The 10,594-nt window shown below is 61.8% G+C and overlaps 1 protein-coding gene across 1 annotated transcript in view; it reads left to right on the top strand.

Annotated features, from left to right (window-relative positions):
• The window catches only part of LOC125337524 (cAMP-dependent protein kinase inhibitor beta-like), a 14,111-nt gene extending 5,442 nt beyond the window's left edge, over positions 1–8,669 (top strand). The window contains exons 2-5 of the mRNA XM_048327362.1: positions 4,999–5,132; positions 7,086–7,187; positions 7,448–7,599; positions 8,183–8,669. Coding sequence (XP_048183319.1) covers positions 7,455–7,599; positions 8,183–8,265 — 228 coding nt within the window. The 5' untranslated portion in view covers positions 4,999–5,132; positions 7,086–7,187; positions 7,448–7,454 and the 3' untranslated portion in view covers positions 8,266–8,669. The remainder of the gene's footprint in view (positions 1–4,998; positions 5,133–7,085; positions 7,188–7,447; positions 7,600–8,182) is intronic.
• Positions 8,670–10,594: the final 1,925 nt, after the last annotated feature.

Below are 10,594 nucleotides of genomic sequence, written 5' to 3'. Positions count from 1 at the left end.
GGTTAAATTGGGGATCCTCAGCATCCCTGTAAACACCACCTGGGGTCCTGAATTCCTGCAGCATTCCTGGGTTTGTTGGCCCTGGCAGGAGGAATGTGTTTGGGCAAAGCTGTGGTGTGGCCGTGGTGGTCCCCAGGCTCCAGTGCTGTTTGGGGTCCCTGCCACCACCCAGCACCCCAAGGAGTTGTGTTAGAGGGGCCATCCCAGTGCTGAGGGGATTCATGGATGTGCCCACGGATGTGTTTGACCCTGAGCTGGGTTTCTTGGACTGCTTCATGCCCAGGGTGGGTTCACACCCCCCTGTTCACAACCTTCCTTCCCTCCTCCAGGGCTCTGCTGCTCCTCCCAGGGAACCTGACCAAGGAGGCACATCCCTGTCCATCTCCTCCCTCCGCCTCTCCCAGCACCTTCCCTGCCGCCCATCTCCAGCAGGATTAAGGTTTATTTCTGCCCTTCCTCTCTCTATCCCATTAGGGGGCATTAAGGCAGGAGCCAGGGGCCCCTGAGGACCTATCCATGTGACTCCAGGAGCTTTTTTAGGCTGCGACCAGGTTAAGCCACAGAAACTGTCCCATGCTTACAGGGGGAAATCCCCCGCTCAACCGCGTTTATCCAGCGAGATTTGTCCCGTTCGGGTTGGATTTGCCTGTGGGACCGGGAGGACGTGGCACGGAGCAGGTGTTGGTGGCTTGGCCATTGTCCCCCGGGGCGCAGGGACAGCCCCGATGGGCCTCCTGGGACAGCGACGGGACAGCTCAGGGTGCTGACAACCCCCCAGGTTTGGGTCCCCAGCCAGCAGCAGGGTCCTGATCCCTGATGTGGCAGGATCCAAGCCCATCCCCCCGCATCCCCTGGGAAGCGTTTTGCTGCGGGAAGGACACGGGCAGGATCCAGCAGGTCCTGGAGGATGATTTTTCCTGGTTCTCCAGCGCTGGAGGCAGAGGGAGCCGCTGGGGCTGTCAGGAAGGAGCTTTGATCCGGCCTGCGGTGGCTCCGGCTCCGCTGGGATGTGCAGGGAATCTGCGTGGTGTGTGTGTGTGTGTGAGCGTAGGGGATCAGGGATCCACAGGGATCCACAGGGATCCACAGAATCCTTTAGCTTGGAAAAACCATCCGAGATCAGAGCCCAACCGTTCCCTCAGCCACCAACCCACGTCCCCAAGCGCCGCATCCCCGTGGCTGTGAAATCCCCCAGGACTGGTGGGCTCCGAGGGCTGGAGAGCCCTTTCCATGCGGGATTTCTCCCTGAAAATCCGCGGAACCCCCTGGCACGCGTGTGCTCACAAGCATCACACACAGGTGCGTGTTCCCGAGCAGCCCCGGGGACGCGGTGGGGACACCCACAGGGTGCCCACGCGTGTCCCTGTGCCAGGGCTCGGGGCTCCCCCGGGTGCTGCCGTGGCACAGGCGGTGCAGGTGAGGGACGGGGGGCCGTGAGGCGGTGGGGAGTGAGGACAAACTCTGGGACAAGGAGGAGGTGACACGGCAGCAGGTGAGTCGGGAAGAGCCACTGGTGCAGACACGGTGCCAGGGGGTGTCACACCGGTGCCAGGGGGTGTCACACATGGACACACGGTGCCAGGGGGGTGTCACACAGGCACAGGTGTGTCAGGGAGTGTCACACATGGACACACGGTGACAGGGGGGTGTCACACGGTGACAGGGGGGTGTCACACAGGCACAGGTGTGTCAGGGAGTGTCACACACGGACACACGGTGACAGGGGGTGTCACACGGTGCCAGGGGGTGTCACACAGGCACAGGTGTGTCAGGGAGTGTCACACATGGACACACGGTGCCAGGGGGGTGTCACACGGTGACAGGGGGTGTCACACAGGTGTGTCAGGGAGTGTCACACATGGACACACGGTGCCAGGGGGGTGTCACAACGGTGTGCAGGGGGTGTCACACAGGCACAGGTGTGGCAGGGGGGTATCACACACACAGGGTGTGTCAGGGAGTGTCACACATGGACACACAGAGACAGGGCGTGTCACACAGTGTGCAGGGGGGTGTCACACAGGCACAGGTGTGTCAGGGAGTGTCACACATGGACACACGGGTGCCAGGGGGGTGTCACACGGTGACAGGGGGTGTCACACAGGTGTGTCAGGGAGTGTCACACATGGACACACCGGTGCCAGGGGGTGTCACACACGGTGACAGGGGGTGTCACACAGGCACAGGTGTGGCAGGGGGTGTCACACACACAGGTGTGTCAGGGAGTGTCACACATGGACACACAGAAGACAGGGCGTGTCACACAGTGTGCAGGGGGTGTCACACAGGCACTGGTGTGTCAGGGAGTGTCACACATGGGACACACAGAGAGACAGGGCGTGTCACACAGTGTGCAGGGGGTGTCACACAGGCAACTGGTGTGTCAGGGGAGTGTCACACATGGACACACGGGTTGCCAGGGTGTGTCACACAGTGACTAGGCGGTGTCCACCACACTCACACACTCACAGGTGTGTCAGGGGAGTGTCACACATGGACACACGGTGACAGGGGGTGTCACACACACAGGGGGTGTCAGGGAGTGCCACACGTGGACACACAGTGACAGGGCACAGTGTGGCAGAGGTTGAGTGTCACACATGCACACCTGTACAGTCACATGGAACAGCCCAATCAGAGGTGACACACACAAACACACACGTGACAATGCACACCCGTTGTGACAGTGACAATGCACACCCATGTGACAATGCACACACACCCATGTGACAATGCACGCACACCCGTGTGACAGTGACAATGCACACCCGTGTGACAATGCACACACACACCCATGTGACAATGCACACACACCCGTGTGACAATGCACACACCACCCTTGTGACAGTGACTGGACAATGCACACCCGTGTGACAATGCACATCCGTGTGACAGTGACGATGCACACCCGTGTGACAGTGACAATGCACACCCGTGTGACAATGCACATCCGTGTGGACAGTGACGATGCACACCCGTGTGACAGTGACAATGCACACCCGTGTGGACAATGCAACACCCGTGTGACAATGCATACACACCCGTGTGACAGTGACGATGCACACCCGTGTGACAGTGACAATGCACACACACCCGTGTGACAGTGGACAATGCACACCCGTGGTGACAATGCACAGGGCCCCGTGTGACAATGCACACACAGCCCGGCGTGTGACAGTGACAATGCACACCCGTGTGTGACAGTGACGATGCACACCCGTGTGACAGTGACAATGCACACGACCACCCGTGTGACAGTGACAATGCACACCCGTGTGACAGTGACGATGCACACCCCGTGTGACAGTGACAATGCACACCCGTGTGACAATGCACACCCGTGTGACAGTGACAATGCACACACACCCGTGTGACAGTGACAGTGCACACCCCGTGTGGACAGTGACAATGCACACCCGTGTGACAGTGACAATGCACACACACACCCGTGTGACAGTGACAATGCACACCCGTGTGACATCAATGCACACCCGTGTGACAGTGACAATGCACACACACCCGTGTGACAGTGACAATGCACACACCGTGTGACAATGCACACCCGTGTGACAGTGACAATGCACACACACCCCCGTGTGACAGTGACAATGCAACAGCCCGTGTGACAATGCACACCGCGTGTGACAGTGACAATGCACACACACCCGTGTGACAGTGACAATGCACACCCGTGTGACAATGCACACACCCGTGTGACAGTGACAATGCACACCCACCCTGTGTGACAGTGACAGTGCACACACCCGTGTGACAGTGACAATGCACACCCGTGTGACAGTGACAATGCACACACACCCGTGTGACAGTGACAATGCACACCCCGTGTGACAATGCACACCCGTGTGACAATGCATACCACACCCGTGTGACAGTGACAATGCACACCCGTGTGACAATGCACACCCCGTGTGACAATGCATACACACCCGTGTGACAGTGACAATGCACACTCCGTGTGACAATGCACACCCGTGTGACAATGCACACACACACCCGTGTGACAGTGACAATGCACACCCGTGTGGACAATGCACACACCCGTGTGACAGTGACAATGCACGCACCACCCGTGTGACAGTGACAATGCACACCCGTGTGACAATGCACACCCGTGTGACAATGCATACCACACCCGTGTGACAGTGACAATGCACACCTCCGTGTGACAGTGACAATGCACACCCATCGTGACAATGCACACACACCCGTGTGACAATGCATACACACCCCGTGTGACAGTGACAGTGCACACCCGTGTGACAGTGACAATGCACACCCCGTGTGACAGTGACAATGCACGCACACCCGTGTGACAGTGACAATGCACACCCCCGTGTGACAGTGACAGTGCACGACCCATGTGACAATGCACACCCGTGTGACAGTGACAATGCACACACACCCGTGTGACAGTGACAATGCACACCCGTGTGACAATGCACACACACCCGTGTGACAATAGCACACCCGTGTGACAGTGACAATGCACACCCGTGTGACAATGCATACACACCCGTGTGACAGTGACGATGCACACCCGTGTGACAGTGACAATGCACACACACCCGTGTGACAGTGACGATGCACACCCGTGTGACAATGCACACCCGTGTGACAGTGACAATGCACACACACCCGTGTGACAGTGACAATGCACACACACCCGTGTGACAATGCACACCCGTGTGACAATGCACAGCCGTGTGACAGTGACAATGCACACCCGTGTGACAGTGACAATGCACGCACACCTGTGCTGGAGCAGTGCCGGCGGCTCCAGAGGGCCGCGGCCGTGCAGGTGTGCAGGGAACCTTTGTCACCGTCCCTGCCCTTGTCACCCCCCGGCCCTCGCCCATGCCTCAGTTTCCCCCCGAGCAGCCCCCGGGTCCTGCCCCTCACGGCACAGCCACCCCAGCACTGATCACTAATTAACTAATCACCTCCCGGTTAATCATTTATTTGTCCCCCTCCCCGCAGCCGCGGTCACCCCTCCCGTGCACACGGCACCTGCACCCAAGGACCTTGGCTCGTCCTCCCTGCAGTGATTCCCAGCAGGAATTCCCAGTGACTCCCAGCAGCCATTCCCAGCAGGGATTCCCAGTGGGACACCGGTGAGTTCACACCCCCACTGTCACCAGCTTGGGACACTGGTCCCAGCACTGCCACCGGCATCTGGCCTGGAGGGGACGGGGCTGCTGGGGTGGTGCTGTGGGGTCCCTGCGCCCTGTGAGGGGGTGGAGGGCATTTGGGGGCGTGGAGGGCACCTCTGTCCCTGCCAGGTCCTGTGCCACCCCTGTGCCACCCCTGTGCCACTCCCACCTCCCACAGCAAAAGCCTGAAGTGTTTCCAGAGCTGAGCAAACACCTCGGGAAGGTCCCAGCAGCGCCAGCACCAGGATGGCCCCGCGCCGGTGGGATTTTCCTGATTCCAGAGCTTTCCCAGGAGAGCCCCCACACCCACCCAGGGCACCCCAGCATTGCTGCTGCCTGCCTGGCTCAGCAAGAGCCAAGGGACACGGCGATGTCCCCCGGCTGGGCACTCCACGCCCTTGTTCTCTGGGAGTGCTGGCTCAGCCTCCCTCCCTGTCACCTCTGCACCCCATCCCTGCTCTCCATCCATCCCTCCATCCCTGCTCTCCATCCATCCATCCATCCACTGTCCATCCATCCACTGTCTATCCATCCACTGTCCATCCATCCCTCCCTCCATCCATCATCCATCCATCCACTGTCCATCCCTCCCTCCCTCCATCCATCCATCCATCCCTCCATCCATCCATCCTCCATCCATCCCTCCATCATCCATCCATCCATCATCCATCCATCCATCATCCATCCATCCCTCCCTCCATCCATCATCCATCCATCCACTGTCCATCCATCCCTCCCTCCATCCATCCATCCATCCATCCATCCCTCCATCCATCCATCCTCCATCCATCCATCCATCCATCCCTCCCTCCATCCATCATCCATCCATCCGCTGTCCATCCATCCCTCCCTCCATCCATCCATCCATCCCTCCATCCATCCATCCCTCCATCCATCCATCCATCCATCATCCATCCATCCATCCATCATCCATCCATCCCTCCCTCCATCCATCATCCATCCATCCATCCATCATCCATCCATCCATCATCCATCCATCCCTCCCTCCATCCATCATCCATCCATCCATCCATCCCTCCCTCCATCCATCATCCATCCATCCACTGTCCATCCATCCCTCCATCCATCCCTCCCTCCATCCATCATCCATCCATCCGCTGTCCATCCATCCCTCCATCCATCATCCATCCATCCATCCATCCCTCCCTCCATCCATCATCCATCCATCCGCTGTCCATCCATCCCTCCCTCCATCCATCCATCCATCCATCATCCATCCATCCATCCATCATCCATCCATCCATCCCTCCATCCATCATCCATCCATCCACTGTCCATCCATCCCTCCATCCATCCCTCCCTCCATCCATCCATCCATCCATCATCCATCCATCCATCCATCATCCATCCATCCATCCCTCCATCCATCATCCATCCATCCACTGTCCATCCATCCCTCCATCCATCCCTCCCTCCATCCATCATCCATCCATCCACTGTCCATCCATCCCTCCATCCATCCATCCCTCCATCCATCCATCCCTCCATCCATCCATCCCTCCCTCCATCCATCCATCCATCATCCATCCCTCCATCCATCCATCCATCATCCATCCATCCATCCATCCATCCCTCATCCCTCCATCCATCCATCCCTCCATCCATCCATCCCTCCATCCATCCATCCATCCATCCATCCATCATCCCTCCATCCATCCATCCCTCCATCCATCCATCCCTCCATCCATCCCTGCTCCCCCCTCCTGCATCCCACCAGGAATGAGGGGTCCCCGCCTGTCCCAGCCCGGCTCAGAGCAGCCCCCAGGGTGGGGGTGCTGTGGGTGCTCCCATGGGGACACAGCTGTGTCCCCCCGCTCCCAGACTCGCTCCCTGCTCCCTTTTCCCCTCCTTGCCCCCTGCCCCACTGGTGACCCCCTGCTCTGCTTCCCTCAGGTCGGAGCCAGAGGGGACCCAGCCGGGACTGATCCCTGTCCCCCGTGGTGCTCACCCGGGCACGGGGCAGACGCGGTGCCAGGCCAGGCTGGAGGGTGCCCGGTAAGGCTGCCCGGGGTGGGGGTGCTGGTGGGACCTCCGGGGACCCCCTTCCTCCACGCTGCAGTGACCGGCGGAGATCAGAGCACCCAAAGGTGCCAGGGTGGGGGTGGCGAGTGAGCAGGGTGGCCTCGCCTTTGCCCCCGAGGGAGCAGAGGGGGTGCGGGGGGGAGCAGAGGGCACCAGAGCACCCAGCCAGAGCAGAGCCGGGTCCCGTCCGCTCCCTGTGCCCCGGGGCTGACAGAGGGGACATCTCTCCCCAGGGTTAGCATGACCGAGGTGGAACCCGTGCTGGACTTCGCATCCTCGGGCAGGACGGGCCGGCGCAATGCCCTGCCCGACATCCTGGGCTCGCCCGCCGGCGTCAGCCCCGCGGACCTGCCCCTCAAACTGGCCGAGATGTCCCTGAGCGCAGGTGGGTGACCAGGAGGAGGAGGAGGATGTGGGGTGGGCAGGGACGGCGATTCCCGTGTTCATCCCATGCTTTGGGCCCCTCAGGATGAGAAGGACATGGAGGGGCTGGAGCGTGTCCAGGGAAGAGAACGGAGCTGGGAAGGGGCTGGAGAATTCCTGAGGGAGCTGGGAAAGGGGCTCAGCCTGGAGCAAAGGAGGCTCAGGGGGGCCCTTGTGGCTCTGCACAAGTCCCTGACAGGAGGGGGCAGCCGGGGGGGTCGGGCTCTGCTGGCAGGGAACAGGGACAGGAGGAGAGGGAACGGCCTCAGGCTGGGCCAGGGCAGGCTCAGGGTGGATTTTGGGAACAGTTCTCCATGGAAAGGGTGCTCAGGGATTGGAATTGCCCAGGGAGGTTTGGAGTGCCCAGCCCTGGAGCTGTCCAAGGGAGGCCTCGACGTGGCACTGAGTGCTCTGGGCTGGGGACAACGCGGACATCGGGCACAGGTTGGCCGCAATGCTCTCGGAGCTCTTTTCCAACCTCAACGATTCCGTGATTCCATGCTCTGATCCCATCCCATGACCCTCTCCCCTCTCTCTCCCGGCAGGCAGTGCCCAGGACATGCAGTCGCCCTCAGCGGAGGTGCCCCCTCCGCAGCCCCCCAGCCCCGAGCTGAAAGACACGTCCTAACCCCGCCCGGGGGGGACATTTGTGACCGGCGGAGGAAGGAGGAGGCTGTGGAGCACCAGCCCAGCTTTCCTGGCCCAGCCGGAGTCCGCTGGGATTTCCTCGGTGCTGCCGCAGCGAGACCCTGGAGCGTCCCCCCGGCCATGGGGGAGCAGCGCGTGGCGGGGACGTGGCGGGGACATGGAGGGGACCTGCCGTGACCCAGGGGCGATTCCCACCCACGCCCTGGGCCAGGACTCGGGGGGGGGGAGGGGAATTTTTTTGCCTCCCCGGGGGGAGGAATATTTTTCTTCTGGGGCATTTGGCGGAGCCGAGCGCGGGGGGGGCCCGGGGGGGCCCTCCTGGCCGCAGGAGCAGCCACGGGTGTTTCTTGCTGAGTGTGGTGTTCACTGTGATGTTTTTGGGTACCACGTCGTCTCCTGGCCTTTCTTCTGCGTGACGCAGGAGCCATTCCCAAGTTTTGGGGTGGTGGGGAAACAACCCGAGAGTCCCCCAGCCCTTGAGCAAAGTCCCCGGGTTGCCAGGGGATCCCACTGAGGAGCAGAGCACCCCAGGGTGGTCTCCGCTCCGGGAGATGGGGGATGCTGGTGGTTTTGGGGAGTGGGGAGCAGGGCGATGCTGTTCGGGGCACCCCCAGCCCCCGAGCCAGGTCACCCTTGTCCCCACGCCGGATCCTCTCCCGCAGCCCCGGCGTCTGGGGTAGCAACGGGGCCAGCCGGGTCCTGCGGCGCTTGGAGACGCGGGCGGCACGGAGTGGGGCTTTCCCAGGCTCTGGCCGTGCTCCCCAAATCCTCCGCTTCTGCCAGAGGGCGGGATGGGACCCTCCCGGCCGGGCACTGAGGGGCTGAGGGAGGACTCGTCTGCCCGCTCTGGGGGTCGCTGGCCGGTGGCCGGAGCCGGGCAGGGTGGTTGGACGTGGAGCTGGAGCCACCCCATCCCTCCATCCATCCCATCCCGGATGGTCACCTATAGCCGTCGCTGTGGGACCAGCAAAGGAATCCCGCAGGCCAGCTCCCCTCTGGCCACCGCCAGCGGACCGCGAGAGCCGTGCGGGGCCACAGGCGGGGCCACCGAGGCCAGCAGCCCCCGCCCCCAGCACCTCAGGCTACCCTGGCCGCCCTCGGGCTCCCGGGCGCCGCGTCCGTCCCTTGGCGTGGAGGTCAGTCCTGGATGGAAGGGAGGGTTGTGTGTGAGTGGGCTTGCGCAGGGGCATCCGAGTGCGTGGGTATCGGCGGGCGTGGGCATCCCTGGGCGTGGGCACACCTTTACACGGGCATTCGTGGGCATGGGAATCCCTGTGCGTGTGCACCCGTGTGCAGGGGCGCGCATTTCCACGGGCACCCGTGTGCACGCGCGCATCCACGTGTAGGGTCACGGGCACCCACGTGCGTGGGAATTCGCGTGTGTGGGCACCTCTGTGGTCGTGGGCACTCATTTATATGGGCGTCCGTGGGCATGGAGTCGCGTGTGCACGCACATCCGTGTGTGTGCGGGCATCTGTGTGCGTGGGCACCCGTGTGCGTGGTTCTCCACGGCCATGGGCATCTGTGCGTTTGGACATCCCTATGTGTGGGCACGGACATCCGAATGTGTGGGCATCCGTGTGCGTGGGCATCCGTGTGCGTGGGCAGGGGCATCTGTGTTTGTGGGCACGTGTTCATGGGCACCCGTGCGCATCCGTGTGTGTGGCAGGGGCACCCGTGATCATCCACGGGCATCCGTGTGCGTGGGGGTCTGCGTGTGCACGGGCACTGGTGTCCATGTGCGTCCACCCACGTGTGTGGGCATCCAGGGGCACGGGCACCCATTTCGTGGGCACTCGAGGGCACGGACACGTGTGTGCGTTTGTGTAGCCACGCGTATCCCTGTGTGTGCACCCGTGGGCACGTGAATCCAGGGGTGTGGGCACAGCCATCCATGGGCGTGGGCATCCAGGGGTTTCTGTGTGCATGGAGCACCCACACGTCTGCGGGTGTCTGTGGGTGTCCGTGTGAGTGGGTGACCGTGTTCGTGGGTGCTCCTGAGGGTGGGTGTGCAGGGGCAGCCGTGTGGATGTCCCTGTGGGTGGGTGTCCCTGTGGATGGGTGTCCCAGTGTGTGGGTGCTCCTCCGGCTGGGTGTCCCTTGGTTTGGATGTTCCTGTGGAGGGGTGTCCCGGTGGGCGGGTGACCCTTTGGATTGGTGTCCCTGTGGGTGGGTGACCCTTTGGATTGGTGTCCCTGTGGGTGGGTGACCCTTTGGATTGCTGTCCCTGTGGATGGGTGTCCCTGTGGGTGGGTGTCCCAGTGGGTGGGTGACCTTGTGGGTGGGTGACCTTGTGGATTGGTGTCCCT

Source organism: Corvus hawaiiensis, chromosome 23 (genome assembly GCF_020740725.1).
Source record: "Corvus hawaiiensis isolate bCorHaw1 chromosome 23, bCorHaw1.pri.cur, whole genome shotgun sequence".
Lineage (NCBI taxonomy): Eukaryota > Metazoa > Chordata > Aves > Passeriformes > Corvidae > Corvus > Corvus hawaiiensis.
The sequence above is the reverse complement of the archived record's forward strand: the minus strand, read 5'-3'. Positions and strand labels throughout refer to the sequence as shown.